We start from the raw sequence: 22,527 nt of genomic DNA, 5'->3' as shown, positions 1-22,527 counted from the left end.
TGCTCTAACTGGACTCCCTTTTTAATCGGGCAGGCGTGGAAAGCCCAGCTTTGGCTTGGCACTTAGCGGCATTCCTGCAGGAATCATCTGGCTCTGCAATGATTTTAAAGGTGCTTACTTAAGATTTACTCGTTTGCTCCAAAAGTCAGAAGGTGCAGGATGGGGTTCTGCCGGTCTCGCTCCCCGGATGCATTCACACCCCTCACCTTCCTCTCTGTCTGCGTAGTTATCAAATTCCGTCACACTCTCTCCGAGGGTAAACCAATTTACATTCTTGTTTTGGCCTTCAAACCCTTTCCAGTTGCCATGACAACCCTGCTTTCTCCATCTCTCCTTCCGTCTCTCCCTCTATGTCTCTTTTATTCACTCGTCTTTAGTGCTCCTCTCCCGTTGACCCCCTCCTCCGCCATATTTTCTTTCTTTTGAATGATTTCCGGCACCTTCTGCTCCGTTGTACTCCTCTAATCGATCCAAGGTGGGGCAAAATTAAGATTCTGAGATCTTAAGCCCAGGGATAGCCGATGATAGCATGTCTGTGTCCAGTATCCGTCCAACTGTCCTTCCCGAAGCAAAATGCAAACTGGCGCGACTGGGCGGTAATGAGTAACACAACAGCCAGGCAAAGGTGGAGACTCGTGGAGACACAGCCAGATAGTGCCACAGGTGCCTGGCAGCCGTCTCTTTCTGTCACTGGATTTTCCTACATTTTTCTCTCTTTTTCGCATTGTTCGTTATCAAACCAGCTTTGCATACAATGTGAAACAATGGGCATTTAATGGAAAAGACAGGATTTGTTGTAAGAAATGGGACACTCTTTACACTATAGTGCAGAACATTAAGTGTGGGGTATCTGGAGTTTTAATTAATGATGCAACAACTTTTAATATATTCTACAAGTTATTCCAGAAAAAAAAAAACTATTTTGTTTTCGTGCTTGCAGTGACTTCAGTGAATATTTGACTCAGCTTTCCTGTTAGAAATGGATAATTTTTTTTTTTTTTAAAAAACAAGGCTCATTACCTCAATAAAATAATCTCTCTCTCTCTCTTGCATCTAATTCCATTTACTCGTTATTGGTTTCACTTGGTTACATCATGCTATGGGGAGTCTAATGAACGTCCTGAAAGTGTAAACACCACTTCTGCGGCTGAAGTGAAACCGGCCGCTTGATGTCTGTCTTTGTGTGTCTCCAACCAAGAAGCCATCTGTTTATTTATTTCCCTGATATATCAGTGTTTATGGCGTATGTGTGGGCCTGCCACCGGGAAAAGGAGAGCTTCCAAAAGGTCAGATTTTGGCTTGGGCTATGCCAGCAGGGGGGGTCCTACCCTCAGAAATTGTTTTGGGATCCACGATATATGGGCCAAACCCTGGTGTTTAAGATTCCCAGCTTTGTGCTTACATGAGCTGTCGGGACTGACCATCAGCAGATCTTTGAGCTGTCGCACCACAGTCTGATGCCTCTATGTCACGAGTACACCTGTCCAGCCCAGTACACCTATCCGGCCCAGTACACCTATCCGGCCCAGTATACCTATCTGGCCCAGTACACCTATCCGGCCCAAGCACAGCTACTTTTTCATTCTAGCCAGGTTCACCACCGGTGTGATGCAAAGCACCACGTTCCAGCAATGTCAGACATACTAGGAAACAGAGACTGAGTTCAACTTCAGTGGAGGTCTTCCTCAAAAACCAAGAGGTCCTATTGATCTTCTACTCATCTGCACACTATACTGTACAATGCCAGCGTGCAGATCATGTGGATGCAATGTTCTTACATCTGAAAGACAGACACAGAGAGTGAGAGAGAGAGAGAGAGACAGAGAGCTGTGTTGTATTATGTGTAAATTATCCCCTGTCTGTCCTTTATGTTTTATCCTTGTTAAGTAGGTGTTAATTACACAGGTCACATCAAAGAGCCAGAACAGAAAAGCATTCCAGGCAGGGAATGCGCATGTATATGAACCTACACCTGCTTTTCGGTTGTTGTTTACCCCCTCTCTAGGCGAGCTAAATAGATTTACTCCATGCACTTTATATCGGAAATAAATAAAGACTTAATCCGTGAAGATATGGTTTGTGCACTACGTCCCGGTAGGTATAGCAGCTACATTTTGATTATCGACTGCTTGTGTCCAGAGGAAATAGGGTCTTGTCTTGTGTAATAAGTGTTATACCTATTCACAAATCTCGCCAAACTGGAAGCGAGCTACTGTTGATGTCATGCACACCCTTGCTTTATAAAACACCGACACACTCTTGTAATAATCCCCTGAGAGGGCTCCGATAAAATTCACATAGTTTAACCGCCCCAAGCAATTTTCTCAGTAAATTATAAAATGTCACACAGGAAAGTGATTCTAGAAAAAGTATTTTTTTTCTTCGAATGACATTGTACCACATGGTTGTCCCTTCCGCCTGCTAACTTGCCGTTAAAAGCATCACACCCGAAAGCGGGCGACGTTTCTGTTATCGTGGAAACTCAATATACGGCTCCCATTTCGCCACGGCCGACAGAAATGCGCCCTTTGCGGGGAGCACCATCTTCACCCTGAGCCCGTAATGAGCCGCGTCCTTGGCCAGCACTCTAATGCACCTTTACACGCAGTCCATGTAAATGCGGGCATCTGTCACATTACCGACATGAACAAGGGTGCGCTGGCAGTAAAAGCACGCAAAAGGAAGCCCGTGTGGACCCCCGTACGGATACTGCACATGCAGCGCGTTTAATGCCTCTGCCACTGTACCTGTCGCTTTCTCGTACTGTACCCTGATAATCTGATATTGGTGGTACATCGTTTGCGTGTGCATGTTAGGGTATGCGTGCGTATGCTTGTGCGTTTTTGACTCTCCCCGGAAATTTGCAGGGAAATATTGACAGCCGTGTCATGAGCGCAAGTGAGCTGGGGAGGCAGGCTGAGCCGCAGTAGGACCAGCGGCAGTCGGCGGAAAGCGGCTGACTCTCCGTGCCCAGCGGACCCTGCGCCCTGCCCTCCCCCGGCGCTGTGCGGCGGACTCTCCGTGATCGGCGGACACTGCGCCCTGCCCTCCCCCGGAAGAGTGCGGCGGACTCTCCGTGACCGGCGTATCCTGCGCCCGTCCCCATCCACGGACTCTCGTCGTCTCGTCTTCCGCTCTCATCTGCGGCGGAATAGCTCTCATAGCCAGAGCTCGGTGCGCTCTTTTTCCTTTAGTGTGTTTTTATTACCGATCGGGAGCCAGAGGGGACGTCGGCCTCGCCGGACCCGCGTAACGAGGTAGGAAGACGCCGGGACTGGTTTCTCGTACACGGCCGCAATCCGCTCGGCACGCCGCCGCGGTAAACACTCATGTGTCCGGGTGTGTGCATGGGTGCATTTCCATACTCGGGGTAAATAGACAGTAAAGAGGGTGAATCGCGGGACGCTGTGCACCGGGGAGGGGGTGATCGTTACACTGATGCTATATTGGGCCTTTCTCCATGTGACCCCCCCCGACACTCCGCCGATCTCCGGGTAGCGGTCATGTTGGCCAGCGTGTGCGCCCTGACAGGTTACCATCCACTCCCGGGGGGGGTAGGTCGGGGGGTGCTCCAGCTAGCTGGGCCGTGCGTGGTCCCGGTCCCCCTCCCCCGACACCGGCGGCTAGGCTAACGCGGCGCTCCGGCCGACATGAAAGGGGGGGTGGGGGGGGGGAGAGATTTGGAAGTGCCGAAACCAGCCGGTCTACCGGGGCAGAACTGGGAAGGTGCTGAGAGCGGCGGCTGGCGTTAGTGTGAACCGAGGTCTGCGGACTACGGCCCGGTTCGCCTGGTTTCCGCTCGCTAGCCGCACGGAGCTCTGCACTGTGCAACATTTGGGACGTTAAAGCACCGTAAACACGGGGCGTAGCGGGTGACACCGCAGGTGGGTTTTCATTAGGGAGTGTGACGCACAGGTCAGCGCAAGAAGGGCGACATAGGACCGTCCGCGGTCCGTATCCGTGGTCCGGTTGCGTTACAACGGCGGCCTTTACCCTTCGCGGATTGGCCAATCAGCGCCCGCCTTGGCTGGGGTGGGACAAACTGACGCGACCGACAGCCAATAGGAATCTGATCATCTCTTTCTGGGGCGGTCCCAGCGCGGTCGTTCACGGTCGTCATCTGCGACTCAGGTGAGCTGAAAGGCCGATGCCCAGGTCGTGCAGGGGGCGGCTATTTGGACTAGTTTGCGGAAAGTCTGTGCCCGTGTCCTTTGGGGAGAACGCATGAAACTGCTTTACAAAGATGCTTTTGAACATTCTGAATCTAGACTGCCTCTCAGTTATTGTAGAATTAAAAGGAAAATTCGGTTCGGAGGTTGGGAGTTAAGTTTGTATTTTGAAGGTAAAGCTTCGTGTTTTATGTTTCACGGCCAGTACTTAAGGCTTTAAGTGCAGGTTGACATGCCCCATGTTATGCCTGTCCACCAGCAGTGTAGCAGCAGTGCAGAAAATGCGCTGATAGCAGTCTCGCTGGGTTCTGTTTCGTCAGCCCTGCCTTCGGCCCTGTTGTCTTTAAAATAGTAGCCATTGTTGCGATGGAGGAAATATGATGCTAAAATCTTGTTAGTTGTTAGTTACTAACTTTTAACCAATATAGCTAACTTTTTTACGTAGTAGTTACTAAAGACTAGAGACAGATGAAAACGCAGACGCAATGCATGTAAATGCACAAATGCATAGACTCGGCCATGTGTAAATTTGTGGACCAGGATCACTTCTCGGCTCTTGTGTTTCTCTGTTGCATAAAGCACTGTGTAAGTTGGATAATTAACGTGGATTGACTAAGGGGGAAGGCAATTGCTGCTAGCTGGGGTCTGCAAGGGCTGACCTGCTCTCGATTTGAGTTGTTTAGGAAGAACTAGGGGAGAGAACCGCGAGTCCTGATCTTAGTCACCTCTTGCAGCTTGCACATAGCCTTGTCAGGCTGTCTCACCACCAAACAGAGGGGGTGTCCACACTACATGCAAATCATGCTTCTGTTTCCCACAATATTACCCATAAGCACTTGAGAATGTCAGCAAACAAGCAGATCATTTACCACTGTAAAAGTTTCCCGTACTTCTTGGCTTCTGTCGATCTGGGCTTTAGGGTACCTCTCTGGGTGATGGGTGCCCAGACTGCCCCCAGACCACCTGCACTGTGTGGACCACCCTCGGCACCACAGTCTACACCCCAGACAGGCCTGTGTGTTTATTTTTAGTGCCGAGTTGGGCTTGGAACCCGATCCTGCCAGAGAGAGGCTCCTAATTGTCCCCAGTGACGGTGACCTGTTTGGCTGCCTCTCCTGGACCGAGTCACCCCGGCGACCGCCATATGGAACACCCGCATGTTGTGCTCCTGTATGCATGCGATACACGTCTGTATGGTAATGGGCTTAAAGTGACATCATCAGGGATCGAAAAGCAGCTCCTGATGGGCTTAGGGTAGCAGACAAGCTTACCTGGTTAATCTCTTTATTCCAAAATCTGTTGTTTAAAAAGTTGTTATATTAAGTTATCACTTTATTTTGAAATATGTGTATATCGAGCATATAAACAGAAACTACCCTGACTTTCTCACAGATGCTGGCTTCACATCTTTATTTTGTGTTGCGGCGTTCCTGTAGTGTGATCTTTAGGACGAGACCCCACTGTGGACTGTGAGCACAATGTCCTCCGTTATCCCACTGCTGATCTTTAGGATGGGAGCCCACCCCAGCCTGTGAGCACGACATCCCCCCTGATCCCACTGGTGATCTTTAGGATGGGACCCCACTGTGGCCTGTAAGCATGGCGGCACCTGTCATCCCGCTGGTCATCTTTAGATTGGGACCCCACTGTGAGCTGTCAGCAAAATATCATCCGTGATCCCACTGGTGATCTTTAGGATGGGACTCCACTGTGAGCTGTCAGCACAATATCATCCGTGATCCCACTGGTGATCTTTAATAATAATAATAATAATAATAATAATAATAATAATAATAATTAGCTGGGGGTTAAGGGTCTTGCTCAAGGACCCACAGCTTGAACAAGCGACCTTCTGATCACAGGCACAGAGGCATAGCCCACTGAGCCACACGCTGCATTCAAGATGGGATCCCACTGCTCTAAGCACAGTGTCCCCCGTGATCTCACTGGCAATCATTAGGATGGGACCCCACTGCAAGCTCTAAGCACGGCGTCCCCCGTGATCTCACTGGCTATCATTAGGATGGCGTCCCACTGCGAGCTCTAAGCACGGCGTCCCCTGTGATCTCACTGGCTATCATTAGGATGGGACCCCACTGTGAGCTCTAAGCACAGCGTCCCTCATGTTCTCACTGGCTATCATTAGGATGGGACCCCACTGCGAGCTCTAAGCACAGCGTCCCTCATGTTCTCACTGGCGATCATTAGGATGGGACCCCACTGCGAGCTCTAAGCACGGCATCCCCCGTGATCTCACTGGCGATCATTAGGACGGGACCCCACTGTGAGCTCTAAGCATGGGGTCCCCTGTGATCTCACTGGCAATCATTAGGATGGGACCCCACTGCAAGCTCTAAGCACGGCGTCCCCCGTGATCTCACTGGCGATCATTACTATGGGACCCCACTGCAAGCTCTAAGCACGGCATCCCCCGTGATCTCACTGGCGATCATTACTATGGGACCCCACTGCAAGCTCTAAGCATGGGGTCCCCCGTGATCTCACTGGCGATCATTACTATGGGACCCCACTGCAAGCTCTAAGCATGGGGTCCCCCGTGATCTCACTGGCGATCATTACTATGGGACCCCACTGCAAGCTCTAAGCATGGGGTCCCCCGTGATCTCACTGGCGATCATTACTATGGGACCCCACTGCAAGCTCTAAGCACGGCGTCCCTTATATTCCCAGTTGTGATCTCTAGGATGCGACTCCATCCTGACCTGTGAGCACGGCCTCCCCCGTGATCCTGCTGGTGATTTTTAGGATGGGACCCCACTCTGACCTGTGAGCACGGCCTCCCCCGTGATCCTGCTGGTGATCTTTGGGACGAGACCCCACCCCTACCTGTGAGCATGGCCTCCCCTGTGATCCTGCTGGTGATCTTTAGGACGGGACCCCACTCTGACCTGTGAGCACGGCCTCCCCCGTGATCCTGCTGGTGATCTTTGGGACGAGACCCCACCCCTACCTGTGAGCATGGCCTCCCCTGTGATCCTGCCGGTGATCTTTAGGACGGGACCCCACCCCGGCCTGTGAGCACGGCCTCCCCCATGATCCTGCTGGTGATCTGAGAGCTCCTGGGCGTGTTGTGAGCTGTGCTGTGGGGGTAGGCTATTAAAGAATCATTTGATACTGAGAACCTTTAGCCTGGGAGGCAGACACAGATCCCGAGTCAGTGACGGGGAGGGGGAGGGGGGGGGTTGAATTAACCATGTTTCCACCACGCTTCTGTCTTTCACTTCTTTGTTTTTTCCCCTTACAGCTCTCTGTCTCTCCCTCCCTCCTGTCCCTGTCTCTCCCTCCCTCCTGTCCCTGTCTCTCCCTCCCTCCTGTCTCTGTCTCTCCCTCCCTCCTGTCCCTGTCTCTCCCCCCCTCCTGTCCCTGTCTCTCCCCCCCTCCTGTCCCTGTCTCTCCCCCCCTCCTGTCCCTGTCTCTCCCTCCCTCCTGTCTCTGTCTCTCCCTCCCTCCTGTCCCTGTCTCTCCCCCCCTCCTGTCCCTGTCTCTCCCTCCCTCCTGTCCCTGTCTCTCCCTCCCTCCTGTCTCTGTCTCTCCCCCCCTCCTGTCTCTGTCTCTCCCTCCCTCCTGTCTCTGTCTCTCCCCCCCTCCTGTCTCTGTCTCTCCCTCCCTCCTGTCTCTGTCTCTCCCTCCCTCCTGTCCCTGTCTCTCCCTCCCTCCTGTCCCTGTCTCTCCCTCCCTCCTGTCCCTGTCTCTCCCCTTCTCATGCTCTTGCCCGTGTCTCTCTCTGGAATGTCAGCCATGCTGTCCTCCTCTGTCCCCCCCCTGGTCGTCTCTCCGTTTCATTGCCTCTCTTGCCCTAACCTTCTCTCTCTCACCCTCTCCTATTGCCACCCCTCTCTGCATTGTGAGGTGTCTCACCCTCCTTCCCTGTCTTCTCTCGCTCGCTCTCTCTGCCTTCCTCTCTCTCTTATACTCTTTCTCCTCTCCCACACCCTTTTCTCTTTTCTTCTGCCCCCTGTCTCCTGACTTCTTGCTCTGTGGTTGCAGTTTCTTACTTTCCTTTCCTCGCTCACTTTCTCACTTTGGCTGTTTTCCCAGAAATGTGTTGGGTGAGGTACAACCCCGTGACCCACCCCCGCCCCCCAGTTCAGTGAAGCTAGTTCAGAGCTCCCCTGTCTGGATGTGTGTGTGTGTGTGGGGGGGGGTTCGCTGTTGGGGGGTATTTTCACTGAGCTCACACACCCTGTCTTTTTGTCTCTGTTTAGCAGCTTAAGGGTGCCTCTTTATTCCTCTCCCCCTTTCTTTGTCTCGCTCATCCCTGTCACTCTCTCTGTCTCTCTCTGGCCCTCCTGCCCCCCCCCCCCATGCCATTACCCTGTCTCTCTCTCTCTCTCTCTCTCTCTCTCTCTCTCTCTCTCTGGCTCTGTCTTCCATGCTCCCACCTCTCTGTCTCTGTCTGTCTCTTTCTTTTAAAAATAACCCGCTCTTCCCCCATGGAAACGCCACCCCCCCCCCCCCCCCCCCACAGATCTGCAGTGTTAAATGGCGTGTCGGTCAGCGGGGGCCCTGCTCGCGCCTCAGGCTGCACACCCATACAGCCACGCACACTCTCAGCTCTCTCAGATATAATGACAGTCCCATTAAAAGGGCCCTGTCGCTCTAACCCGTTGTCTCTGTCCTGGCTGGTTGCCCTTTCCTCTTTGTGCACTGTTCTTTTTCGTTCTTCTTTAGCTGGTCTCCCTACCCCCCCAACTCTTTAAACCCTAGAATGCGCAGATATATCTCATTGTCTTCCTCGGTGTTGGTCCGTGACGCAGACGGGCACTGTTCTGCCTCTGTGCCCCCGTAACGTGACTTTATCCTGCTTCTTCATTTTCTCCGCAGCCCCCCCCCCCAGCCTCTCTGCTATTCACAGGCCCCTGACCCTCTTTTTCTATTTGCTCAGAAACTTGTGAGTCCTCCCCCCCCCCCCACCACATCTGTCTCCGCCAATTGACAGGCTGCGAGCCTCATGCTGCACGGTACCACCGCGAGGACAGATGGCTGTAATGCACACTGTTCACGATTTTACTGTTAGCAGAGAAATACCTGCGTGTGTGTCATATGCTCGTCATATTAAAACATTTAAAGGGTTGTTGTTCCAGGGAGCACGACTCTGATAGGTGCATCTGGGCATCCCGGTGTGCATGTTCCTGAGCTGGGGAGCATGTGACCCTGAGATGCCTTCATTTGCAGTTTCATTTAGATTTTGCACATCGACACCTCCTGCTGGCTCACGGTCTGGCAAACCGAGAGAGGCAGGCTCACCCGTAGTGACCTTTTGATCACTTTATCCATGACAGAAAAGGAAAGCGGGCAGAAGCAACAGATTACAGACTGAAAGCGAGGTGGAAAGTGAGCCCTGTTATAAGGCTCCTGCTTTGTCAACGTTTAGTTTCTGTAGAAGGCTGGTAGTGTGTAGTGTGAAGGACGTGGACCTCAAGGTTGCTGGCTCAGATCCCAGGAGAAACTCCACTGTGCTGCCCTTGAGCTAGCAGTTTAACCTGGTATAGTGGTGAAGGATGTGGTGCGGGCCATCTATGGGGCTTAAACAAAATGCCCAGCTGTAAGACCAGGTCATATGAGGAAGCTGCTTTTGAAACGTGCATGCAAACATGTGGTCCACATAAACTACTTGACTAGTTAGCATTATCTATATAAAATAAACAACATGCTTATAACGCAGTGGTCCACGGTGTTATTTATTCACGTTTAAATTGAGGTTTTGGTCCCTGTGGTAGCAATGTGATCCTCTTTCTGGTTTTTGTGTGAATGATTCTGCTTTTGGTCCCTGTGGTAATGATATAATCCTCTTTTTTCTGTGAAGGATCCTGCTTTTGTTTCTCGTGGTAATATTGTGATCCTCTTTTTGCTTTTTGTGTGAAGGATTCCAGTTTTGGTCCCTGTGATGCTATGATCCTATTTATGGGTTTTGTGTGAATGATTCTGCTTGTGGTCCCTATGGTAACGATGTGATCGTATTTCTGTTTTTTGTGTGAATGATTCCGATTTTGGTCTCTGTGGTAATGATGCAATCTTTTACCCGTTTTTCCTGTGAAGGATTCTGCTTTTTGTCACCATAGTAATAATGTGACCCTCTTTCTCTTTTTTTAGTTAGTGATTCTGGTTTTGATCTCTGTGATAATGATGTGATCATCTTTCTGGTTTTTGTGCGAATGATTCTGGTTGGTCCATGTGGCAATGATATGATCCTCTTTCTTCTTTTCTGTGAAGGATCCTGCTTTTGGAATTATTTTTTCGTTGTCCTTATAGTAACAATGCAGTCCTATTTCTGGGTTTTGGCAGACGTTGGTCACTGCATGTTGAGTTTATTCCAGTGACTTTGCTATTTCTTTATCTTTTTGTTTTGGTCTGGAATGGACCGTTTTGTTTTCTGGCAAGCACAAGGCCTGGCAGCACATGTTTCATGTGTTTCATTGGTGAAGGCCACGGCCCACTCACCCGGCGGCTGGCTTTGTGAGGTGGACGAGCACCATCTCTTTGATGCTTTTGCACTCTTCCTCTCTGTTTCTTCCAGTCTTTCTCTCTCTCTCTCCCTTTTTCAGTGAGTGATTATACAGGAAGCGGGCAGAGAGCTGTACAGCCCAGGTTAATGACTGATAGCTGTTCAATCATGGAGACTGATAGCTGTTCACTCGTTATCACTCAACGAGGTGAGCGGCCCGGTCGGTGTCGTCGCAGATGAGACGGGCAGCGGGGGCGTTTCTCAGCCTGTGCGTCACCATGCAAGATAAAAATCGCCTCGGGGTCCTGCTCGATTTTGCAAGAGGTGCCGTTTAATACCAGAGGAATTTCCAGCCTGTGCTGGAAGGGGGGCCTGTTTGAACTGGCAGCTTGCTGATTGTGTCATTGCTGGAGTTTCACATGTCATGCTTTGTCTCTGCGTCGTGTTGAAACTCATAAGCAGGCGTCCGCCGACGCCTTCACAGTGCTGCTGGGTAGGGGATCCCTGCGTTTATGGCTTACCTGGTTTTGCCTGTGTCGCCTTTATCGAAGCCACTTTGCACTTTTGCAGTTTATTCTTCATGGTCTCAGCATTAGAATGAAACGTTTGACTGTTGTCTTCGCATGCCTGGACGGATGTGCGCCCCCTCCCCATGGCACCCCCACCCCTGCAGCCGAAATGCCTCCTGCTGTGGTTAAAACGGTGCGCTGATGAAGGCTTCTATGAGACGGGCCTTTCTGTACTTTTTGGGTCCCACCGATCATGGGGCCTCCATCCCATGACGTTTTGATTTTTTTGTTTTTAGTATCGGTAATAGATTTCATGCAGCCTTAACCTCAGTGCTTTAACATGTGGAGAGAGAGAGCTCTTCTCATTTTGCAATTTTAATCATGTTTAGTACACTTTGCATTCACTCTGTGTTGCTATCTCCCTCCCCGACTCTGTTTCCCCCCTGACCGTGCCTCTCCCCCTGACCGTGCCTCTCCCCCTGACCGTGCCTCTCCCCCTGACCGTGCCTCTCCCCCTGACCGTGCCTGTCTTCAGACTATGCCTCCCCCTCGTCTGTGCCTCTCTCCTAACTGTGTGTCTCTCAACCTAATGGTGCTTCTGTTGACCACCTTTTTCCCCAACCATGTCTCCCCCCTGACTGTGACACCCCCCCCCCCCCCGCGATGGTGCTCCTGTGGACTACATCTCCCCCCTGACCGTGCCTCCCCCCCCGATGGTGCTCCTGTTGACCATGCCTCCCCCCTGACCATGCCTCCCCCCCCGATGGTGCTCCTGTTGACCATGCCTCCCCCCTGACCATGCCTCCCCCCTGACCATGCCTCCCCCCCTGATGGTGCTCCTGTTGGCCACCTCTCCCCCCTGACCATGTCTCCCCCCTGACGGCTCCTCCTCCTGCCACACAGGAAAGGCCCATGTTGCATGAAGACTCCATGGACAGCATGTCTGCTGGCTCCCTGGCTCTGTCTCAGCGAGGCGTCTGACTGAGGTGAGACTGCTTCACTAAGGCTGTGACCGAAGCAGCGCTGACTTATTTACAGGTAAAAAGGAGTCTTGGAGAAACTTCATTATGCCTCCATATTTTGATATGATAACCTAACTTTTTCTTTTTGAGTCACATTTAATAAAGAAGAAGAACTGAAGCTTTAATCAATAATTAGCTAATGAAGTTTATTTGTAATCGTGGAGAGCTTGCCAGGCCTTCTGACGAGACTCAGAAAGGGGAAGATGTCTGCTGTGGGACTTTCTGCTGGAAATGTCACCACTGTCATCTGCCTCCCTGTCTGGGGGATTGTATTAATAGCCATGACCTTTGACCTTTCGCTGAGGCTGGGGGGTGGGGGCGGGGACAGGCCACACTGCGCGGTTGCTCACGAGAGAGGAAGCATAGTGAGCTTTCCTTGCGGCCCGTGTTTATATGCGTCTCACGGCGACTGGTCGGGTGGCGTTTTTTCCCCCCGAAGATTTTCTCATCGCCGGAGGGAGAGAAAGATGAGGCCTATGCTATAGCGGACGGACATGCTGCAGTGTAGCAGCCCCCCCCCCCCCCCCCCGTAACTCCCTCTGCCCTGTGTTTGCTTTCTCAGCTGCGTCCCTAAGCAGAAAAAGCCACACAGCGGGGCTCAGCCCTCCACAACCCCTGCAGCCACCGGCTTGACTCTTGGTCCCGGCCAATCAGATGCACCCCGACAATAAGTTGACCAATCATGGCAAGCAGGTGAACAGCAGTGCCCAGCCCCTGATCCCCAATGTAAATCAGCAGCAGCAGCAGCCTGCCGGGGCTCTGGGGTCAAAGGGCGTGGCGGCGGGGGGCCATGGAGCCAAGGCCAGTCAGATCTCCCCGGGGAATTCTGGGCTGAAGAGTGCCGGCGCAGGGGGGGCTGCAAAGGGCAAGGCTAAACGTGACAGAAGCATGTGTATGGACTCGGGGGAGCAGAGAGACGGCCTGACGCCCATCCTGGAACCTGACGCCAAAGGTGAGCGCCCGTGCCGTGCCCCTCCGCGCCCGCGGCTCCTCCCTGACGAGGGGGTGTCAAATCAGACGCCGAAACGGGGTTTTTGCTGAGAGGCTTGATGTGCGTGCGTGGGGTGGCTGCCATCGCACACGTCGTCGCTGCCGCCCCCCCCCCTCAAACACCGCTGGCGGACATTGTGAGTTTGGCGAACCTGACTCATCATGGGCTTCCTGTAGCCCCCCCCCCCCCCCCCCCCACACTGCCACCCAGTTTCTGCTGCCTACACTCGTAAACACACAGGACGTCTGAAGGAGGCGCACAGGTCTTCCCGTTATAGATGGACAGATACATAGAAACATGGTGGTTATGTATACACAGAGAGTGAAAATGGTGTTTTCCCCTAAATCATCTGTATTGATGGGTTACACACACCAAGATGAAAAACAGCCCCCCCCCCCAGATTAACACCCCTTCACAAATGGAGAGAGGGAAATCCAGACCCCTCTGGTATATACCTGATATATACTTCATGCATACATTATATGGACACCTGCCCATTGCACCTACAGGAATTTGTATGACATCCCATCCTAAATCCATAGACGTCAATATGGAGCTGCCCACCCCCCCCACCCCCCCCCCTTGCAGCCATAACAGCTGCCACTCTTCTGGGGAGGCTTTCCACAAGATTTTGGAGTGTGTCTTTTGGAGTGTGGGAATTTTTGCCCATTCATGTAGAACAGCATTCATGAGCTCAGGCACTGATGCTGGATGTGAAGGCCTGGCTCACAATCTCCATTCTAGTTCATCCCGAAGATGTTTCATGGGGTTGAGGTCAGAGCTCTGTGTGGACCAGTCAAGTTCTTTCACACCAAACTCATCCAACCATGTCTTTATGGACCTGGATCTGTGCACTGGGACACAGTCATGCTGGAACACAAAAGGACCTTCCCCAAACTGTTCCCACAAAGCTGGAAGCATAGAATGGTCCAAAATGACTTGGTATGCTGAAGCATTAAGAGTTGCCTTCACTGGTACTAGGGGGCTTGAAAAACAACCCTACACCCAGTGTTGGGCATTTCAGGTCCAGAAGCTACAAATCCAGACCAAGATTTTGTTTCTTCCAACCAGTTGAGCAACTGGATCTGAAATATCCAACATTGCTTACCCCATTGCAATCCCCCACCAAACTTTCCAGTGGGCACATTGCAGTCAGGCAGGTACAGTTCTCCTGCCATTTGCCAAACCCAGACTCGTCCATCAGACTGCCAGAGTCCAGTGGCGGCGTGCTTTACACCATTCCATCCAACGCTTGGCATTACACTTAGTGATGTGAGGCTTGCATGCAGCTGCTCAGCCAAGGAATCTCATTCCATGAGGCTCCCAGTGCACAGTTTTTATGCTGGGGTTAATGCCAGAGGAAGTTTGGAACTCTGCAGTTATTGAGTCAACAGAGCGTTGGCGACTTTTACGCACTATGCTCCCCTGCACTCAGCGACCCCACGGTGATACTTTACATGGTCTGCCACCTCATGGTTGTTCCTAAACGCTTCCACTTTGCAATAAACCACTTACAGTTGACCATGGAATATTTAGCAAGGAAGAAATTTAACTGACTTATTGCAAAGATGGCATCCTATCACAGTGCCATGCCTGAATTCACTGAGCTCTTCAGAAATGCTCTTCGTTCTATACTATAGGTGCTTGATATTATACACCTGTGGCAATGGGTCTGAATGAAACACCTGAATTCAGTGATTGAATTCTTTTGTCAATATAGTGTATGTGATGTATGGGGATATCAGATATATGCCTCATGTATGTGTGATATACTTGATATATACCTCGGACATACGTGGGATATACCTCGTTGTATATACCTCACACATACGTGATTATATACCTGATATATACCTCACACATACGTAATTATATACCTGATATATACCTCACACACATGTGATTATATACCTGATATATACCTCACACACATGTGATTATGTACCTGATGTATACCTCACACACATGTGATTATGTACCTGATATATACCTCACACATACGTGATTACATACCTGATATATACCTCACACATACGTGATTATGTACCTGATATATACCTCACACATACGTGATTATGTACCTGATATATACCTCACACATACGTGATTATATACCTGATATATACCTCACACACATGTGATTATGTACCTGATATATACCTCACACATACGTGATTATGTACCTGATATATACCTCACACATACGTGATTATGTACCTGATATATACCTCACACACATGTGATTATGTACCTGATATATACCTCACACATACGTGATTATATACCTGATATATACCTCACACACATGTGATTATGTACCTGATATATACCTCACATATGTGATTATATACGTGTTATATGCCTTCTGATCTCTATGCTTCCTGCCGGCTGGTCAGCCTTCTCAGGTATGGCCTCCTGTTCTATATGGTGTCTCACCCCTTGATCTGAAGTCCTAGGATGGTGGGAAAGGGACACTCCTGTTTTTTCTGCGCATGTTGTAACTAAATATTACAACATGAAACCAATGGAATGAATCTCAGTCCAGGGTGATGTGATGTCATGCTTCGGCTTATTTGTAAATGCTTTAGTCTGACCTCATTTATTTAGTTGATAGCTAGTTTAAATTGGAACGTAACACCTGTCTTCTTAAGTTTGTTTAAAAGGGAAAAAAAATACAGTATATCTGTAATCTGTAAATGAACCTTGTGCCATATCTGTCCATTAACAACCTGTCCAGTAGAGGGCGCCATGCGCAGCAAGCGGCGGTGTGTCCTGGTGAAGAAGCAGCCATACAGCGGGGACGAGTGGTGCTCTGGGCCCGACACCGAGGATGACGAGGACAAAGCGCTCGTTGGTGCTCACCGTGAGTGCTGGCTTTTGGGGACTGAGCTGGTGCATGATGCTTAAAGCCTATGGTGTGGAGGCTCCCAGGGGGCTCTCCACAACGGCATTCCCCTATTGGTCGTGCCAGATGGCTGTCTTCCTGCTCTTAGCGTTAGCCATGGTGCTGTATCGTCAGTCCTCTGCATGGATGTCATGGTCACGTGGTTATAACAGCCAGCCAATCGTAACGCATTTGCGACATGTGAAGCTGCCAGACTCGGTGACAGCGTGACAGAGATGACAGCAGAGTGGATTCTCACCATTCAGCTCTCTAATCTCACGGGGGCTTCCCTTGCAATTCAGCTGTAGGGGGCTCCTGTGGAGGGAACCACCGGATATAACCGCAAGGTTAATGACAGGATTATCCATGGCAGTGTAAACAGAGTTTGGGCTGTTAATTCTCATTAACTAGCCCCCTTTTCATTAGTCAAAACAGATCAAATAGAAATTGTCTACTTTTATGGGTTTTGGCTCCATCTAGTGGCGAGTTATGGAAATGCGTAATCAGAGCCATAAATCAAGCTGAACATTGAGTTAAAAGCTGGTTTGTAGAGCAAAATAAATATGAGAGTTAAAATATTAAATTAAAATATTTAATGCAGTCTATTGAGAGGGAAAGTGATGTCATCAAGCCTGTGTTTTACTGAAAGTGTAGTATATGTAGAGTGAATATAATTACTTTAAAACTTTTTTTTCCAGGAGAGCCTTCAGTGGCAGGCCCCACTCATTCCATGACTGGACCCCCCCCAATGGGCTCCATCAGCGAATCAGGGTGCTCTGCTTTGGGGCGGGGACTGGGGACAGGACCCGCCCAGCAGGTGGTGTATGTTTTCACCACCAGCCTGGCTAACAGGTAAGAACGCTCTCTCAGGAAGAGCCGACGCTGGCCCCTCTGTCCTGTGGTCACCGTGTGGCTCTGTGTCCCTCAGTGCGGCGGACGCCGTCATGCACGGCCACGTCGACTCCATCGTTACGTTTCACCAGCAGAACGTCCCGCACGCCAAGCTGGACAAGGTGAGTCCCACTATGGAGCAGGTACATGGTAATCATGCATGAACACACAAACCAGTACTAATGGCGGCCCTGCCCACCCTCTCACTCTCTCTCTCTCTCTCTCTCCCTTCCTCCCTCCCCCACTCTTTCTCTCTCCCTCTTTCTCTGTCCCTCCTTCTCCATTCCCCTTGCTTTCCCTCCCTCCTTTTTCTCTTTCTCACTCTCTCTCAGTGTCCCCCACCTGTGAAGCTCCCCACCCTCCCGGAGCAGATGAACTCCAGCACCCCCCCGACCGGCACGCCCAAATCGCAGAGCGGCACGCCCCGGCCGGCCTCCGTGGGAGGGGGAGCGGGGGGTCACCTGCTGTCAGGGAGCACCCCCACCTCCTCTGGCAATGCTGAGGAGGACCTCCCTCAGGGCCGGCCTGCCGGCGTCTACGGTGGCCCGGGGGCACACCAGCCAGGGCCGGGTGCCGCTGCTACCCCCAGGCCCGGGGACCCCGAAGGGCCGGCCCTGCTGCCCCACGCTGCCACTGGTGTCTCCCCTTCGCCCAGTCCGGTGGCGTCCCTCCTGCAGCGGGAGCCGGGCCTGGTGGGGGTGCCTGGTGGCGCTGACAGGCTCTCCAAAGAGCAGCTGGAGCATCGCGAGCGGTCACTGCAGACGCTGCGTGACATCGAGCGGCTGCTCCTGCGCAGTGGGGCTGGCCCGGGGGAGCCCTCGGGGCCGGATGGAAACACCGGCGACGCCCCCGGTGGGCCCAACGATGGCGCTAACAACCCCGCTAACTGCAGCAGCAATAACGGCGGCCTGCCTCCCCTAGGGCCCCTGCGCAAGTATGAGGAGCCCCTGCAGTCCATCATCTCGCAGACGCAGAGCCTGGAGCCCTCTGGCCTGGACGAGCCGCCCATGGGACCCCACGCCGGCCTGCTGTCCCTGCATCACCAGGCCCCCTCGCCCACTGGCATGGACGTGGGCGGCCTGCTGGGCCCTGACGGCCTCACCCCCGAGCAGGTGGCCTGGAGGAAGCTGCAAGAGGAGTACTATCAGGAGAAGCGGAGGCAGCAGGAGATGCACCCCCACCACTACAGGATGATACCTGAAGCGGGGATGGGTGGGCCCATGATGCGAGGGCCCCCGCCGCCCTATCACAGCAAGCCGGGGGAACAGCAGTGGCCACCGGCGGCCATGATGGGAGGCGGGATGGGGCCGGGAGGCGGGATGGGGCCGGGAGGCGGGATGGGGCCGGGAGGCGGGATTGGACCGGGAGGCGGGATGGGGCCGGGAGGCGGCGGCCGCATGATGGACATGCACCAGGAAGGGCCGAGGGCACAGCGCTTCCTGGGGCAGATGCACAGAGCACCACCTGCTGGTGGGGGTGGTGGTGTCTACCCAGGTGGTGCTGGAGGAGTGCTGCCTATCGAGGCAATTGGGCACCAGAGGCCTTCCAGGCCAGGCATGGGCTGGACCGAAGACATGCCCCCCAACGTGGGAGCTGGGGGCCCTTTCCCAGGGTGCTACCCCCCCGGGGGCCTCAGTGGGCCTCCGCCCCACCTCCAGGTCAATTCGGAGCGGTTCTTGACCCGGGAGGAGATGTTTCGCATGCTGGAGAAGAGGCAGCTGCAAGGGCTGCATAGGATGGAGTTGGAGAGGCTGGGCAAGCAGCAGGTAGGCCTGGGGGGGCCCAGAATACTGGACAGCATGGGTGGGGGGGGTTTCCCGGGTCCTGGCATGGGTGGGGGCCCGGCCCCTCGAGGCGACCCCATGGACTTTGCCAGCTCAAGGGCAATGTTGGGCTCTCCCTTGGGGGGTGGCGGTGCAGGTGCCGGAGGGGGGCCCCCCCTCAGAGACTTGGTGGATGCACCGATGGGCAGTGTGAACATGAACCCCCAGATACAGCAGATGATCCTGGCGCAGAAGCTGCGGGCCGGTCCCGGACCTGGTCCCGGTACCCTGGGGGAGATGCTGAGCTCGGAGGAAATGTCCCGAATCAGAGCAGCACAGAACGGCCGGGAGCTGGGCAGCGGCATGCAGGCTAACAAAGGCATGGCCCCTGGGAGAGGGGGGCCCCTTCAGTACCCCAATCAGGGGCCCTTCCCAGGTGGCCCGGGGGCAGGCGGATACCTCCACCAGGAAGCGGGTCCAGACATGTTTGGGTCCGAGCACCAGGGTCCGCCTCTCATGGGGGGCTCCAGGCTCAGCCACATGCCCATGAATTCAGGCCCCCGGGGCCCTGAGCTTGGCCAGCGCCACCCCTCGGACCTTTCCATCGGCGCCAATCCCATGGGCTCCCCGGCCACTCCTCTGCCCCATCAGCTGAAATCGCCCTCCCTCAGCCAGGAGGCCTCTCCTCTCATGCCCTCCCCCTCTGCCCCCAGCCTGAAGTCTTCCCCCCCTCAGATGTCCGCCACAGGGCCCCCTCCTCCACCGCTGCCAGCTACGAGTGGAGTGGGAACCCCGTCTTCCTCCATGAAGTCCCCCCAGGTGATGGGCCCCTCCTCTTTGGGCCTGCGCTCCCCCACCGGCTCCCCCGGCCGTCTGAAATCACCAGCCATGCCCGTGGCCTCCCCCGCTTGGGTGGCCTCCCCCAAGACGACGATGCCCAGCCCAGGGGGGCCGCCCAGTGGCAAGGGCATTGGAAATGGAGGGAGCAGCTCGACCGAAACCGGTAAGGACCCCGTGGGGGTCAGATGTGACCGGGCACCAAACGCCCCAAGGGTTAATCGATCTTCTGTGAGAGAACGCTGCCGTTTGTGACACTGTGCGTCCTCCTGTCTCGCAGGGCCTTCCCTCCCTCCCAGAAGCACCAGTTCCACCCCCATCAGTCAGCCCGGCTCCATGAATCCCAGCATGCCGTTCACCTCTTCCCCTGATGGGGTGCCCACTTCCCAAAATCCCCTGTCCCTCATGTCCCAGATGTCTAAGTATGCGATGCCCAGCTCCACGCCACTTTACCATGACGCCATCAAGACCATCGCCACCTCCGATGACGAGATGCTTCCGGATCGCCCCCTAATGCCTGGCGTCAACATGACAGGTATGCCAATCACACATTCCAAAAAGTAGTTTTTTTTTTCACACGCCACACTAGAAAAGAGGATTCTAAATATGACGTGTTTTATTATCAGCCTGTGTTGTCCTCCCCTGAAACACTGTAATCGTTGGCTGTGAGTAGATGGCTGCTCAGTGCATTCAAGCTCTCCTGCACCCCCCTCCCCCCCCAGGAAACATGGGAAGCCACCAGTCCTCCCAGATGATGCTCGCCTCCCAGAGCTCCATGGGCCCCTCCAGTGGAGCCCAGAGTCCCATGGGAATGGTCCTGCAGGGACAGCCCCCACTGTCCCACGAACCCCCCGGGCCGCTGCTTCACTCGCCGGGCGCCATGGGCATGCCTGGCATGACCCCGGGCATGATGGGGGGCCCCCCAGATGGGATGGAGCCCTGCAGCGTCTCACCAATGCTCCAGCAGAACCTCATGGGGGGCTTCTCCCGCATGCAGCCGCCCCCCCAGGGGCCACTGCACTCCCCCGGGCCCGGCATGCCTCAGCAGTACCCTCAGCCACCAGACGAGGTGCTTCCCCACCACCAGCTGCAGCTACTGGGAAAGGGGCTGCCCCAGCAGAGGCCCCCGCACCCCGTGGATGCCTTCCACCCCGTGCCAGCGGGGGACAGCCCCGACCTGAGCGACGTCATCCGGCCGACTCCCACAGGGATCCCCGAGTTCGACCTGTCGCGCATAATCCCGGCCGACAAGCCCAGCAGCACCCTGCAGTACTTCCCCAAGAGCGAGGCCCAGTCACACCAGGGGCCAGTCCCGGGCCCCCAGCTCCTGAAGCCGCACCCCCCGGGCGGCCCTGCGTTGGCCGGCGCCCCCTCGTCCAACCCCCACATCGCCAGCCTGCAGAATATGATGGCAGAGCAGCAACTGCAGCCGCCCCACCCGTCACACCCAGCCATGCGCATGGGCATGGGCATGCCCCCCGGTGGGCCGCGGGGCCTGGCGCCAGGGCCGGGCATGGGCCCTGCCTGTCATCCTGGGCACGGCATGGGCAGGACAGCCATGATGCCCCAGCCACAACAGCACCATCACCACCATCAGCAGCAGGCCATGATGGCCGACAGCATCCTGCACCAAGCGCCACATCCCCACCCTGGCGTGATGTCGCCCCAGCAGCATCAGCAGAGCCTCATGATGATGCAGGCCAAGCAGCGAGCCTTGTCCGTCCCCGGAGACCCTTATGGACCCCAGGGGCTGCTGATGTCCCCCCAGGGCCCCGTGATGATGGGGCCCCAGCCCCTGAGACAGCGCGGCATGTCCCTGGACAGTCCCTTGGGCTACGGGCACGGTGGCATGGCCAACATGCCCTTCTGAATCACCTCCCCCAATCTGTAAAAACTGCTCTCTATTATGTCCTTATGGTATTATCAATGTTACTATGGCAACTTGTGTCATTAGTATTGCTGTCCTTAAATGCTCTTTTAATTTGGATAAAAACTGAAAAAAAATGGTTCATCTTAAATGGGTCATCTTAAAAAAAAAAAAAAAAGTTTAAAAAAGAAAAAAAATTTGTAATATCGAAGATTGCCTTTGACATGGTACTAAACAATAAATCAGATCATTGTGAAGCCATTTTTATACCTGTAAAATATGTACATTTCACAGATCAGTAAATTTGGTGGGGAAGCTAGTTAGGAGAGGGCTGCAGATAGTAATTTTTATCTATTTTCACTTTATTTGGATTTTTTCCTCTGGCTACCAAACTGTTGTGAATGAGAATACATAAATATATATATCGGTGCTGTATATATGATGCAATTTGTGGTTGTTTGCAACTGTTCTGTATAACTGTGTTTTAATAGAAGCCTAAAAATCTGGGGAGGGGGGAGAAAAGGCTGTTAAAGCAGTTTTTGTCCTCTGCTCATTGACGCCGTGTGAGTTTGTGTGTGTGTGTGTGTGTGCGTGCGTGCGTGTGTGCGCGTGCGTGCGTGCGTGCGTGTGTGTGTGTGTGTGTGTGTGTGGGCGTGCACACACACGTGCCCCATGTTTTGTTATGACAAAACAGCCTACCCAGTGTCACATGAATACACATTACGGCAAACAGTGGTTACGTTTCACTACTGCTGCTGAGCTTTGTCCTGGTGTACAGTTTACACATCTGGCAACACCTTGCTTTCCGTATATTGAGTCTTTTAATGGCCATGGAATGTCGACAGCCCTGTCAGGTTAATCCTCAAAGCAAGCACTGCCACGTTCAGAAATGCCCTCTTGGTGTGATACGATTCCTGTTCCCTTGCACTGAAGCACAGTTCACATTGATTAACATGTATGAAATGATAATTAGATGTCAGGCTAATTATATTTTATAACCACATACAGAATTTCTCGTGTCACTGCATAATGTGACACCTTTTGGACCGTGTCAAACATTTTGATCACTTTTTTCCCTCAAATATTTGTAACCACCTTGAATTTTTTGAAGAAAAAGCCACCCTATGT

General features: G+C 53.2%; 1 protein-coding gene across 4 annotated transcripts; it reads left to right on the top strand.

Annotated features, from left to right (window-relative positions):
* The first annotated feature begins 2,526 nt into the window (after positions 1-2,526).
* On the top strand, positions 2,527-21,949 carry bcl9l (bcl9 like). 4 transcript variants are annotated; one of them, XM_023807115.2, is made up of 9 exons: positions 2,527-3,257; positions 12,048-12,130; positions 12,729-13,118; positions 15,898-16,020; positions 16,740-16,893; positions 16,970-17,054; positions 17,265-19,698; positions 19,813-20,067; positions 20,255-21,949. In XM_023807115.2, the coding sequence occupies exons 3-9, from the start codon at positions 12,821-12,823 to the stop codon at positions 21,400-21,402; spliced, it is 4,497 nt and encodes a 1,498-aa protein (XP_023662883.1). In that variant the 5' UTR covers positions 2,527-3,257; positions 12,048-12,130; positions 12,729-12,820; the 3' UTR covers positions 21,403-21,949. The 4 variants fall into 4 exon arrangements, with proteins under 4 accessions (XP_023662883.1, XP_023662882.1, XP_023662881.1 ...); XM_023807114.2 differs by having other exon boundaries at positions 15,895-16,020; XM_023807113.2 differs by having other exon boundaries at positions 12,048-12,182; positions 15,895-16,020.
* Positions 21,950-22,527: the final 578 nt, after the last annotated feature.

This window comes from Paramormyrops kingsleyae, chromosome 17 (genome assembly GCF_048594095.1).
Source record: "Paramormyrops kingsleyae isolate MSU_618 chromosome 17, PKINGS_0.4, whole genome shotgun sequence".
Classification (NCBI taxonomy): Eukaryota; Metazoa; Chordata; class Actinopteri; order Osteoglossiformes; family Mormyridae; genus Paramormyrops; species Paramormyrops kingsleyae.
This window is presented reverse-complemented; position numbering and strand designations above follow the sequence as displayed.

Coding starts and splice junctions, on each gene's coding strand:
- bcl9l (XM_023807114.2), top strand. CDS start 12,821: ATGCACCCCGACAATAAGTTGACCAATCATGGCAAGCAGGTGAACAGC. Junction 19,699..19,812: donor GAGCAGCTCGACCGAAACCG/GTAAGGACCCCG, acceptor CCTGTCTCGCAG/GGCCTTCCCTCCCTCCCAGA. Junction 20,068..20,254: donor GCCTGGCGTCAACATGACAG/GTATGCCAATCA, acceptor CTCCCCCCCCAG/GAAACATGGGAAGCCACCAG.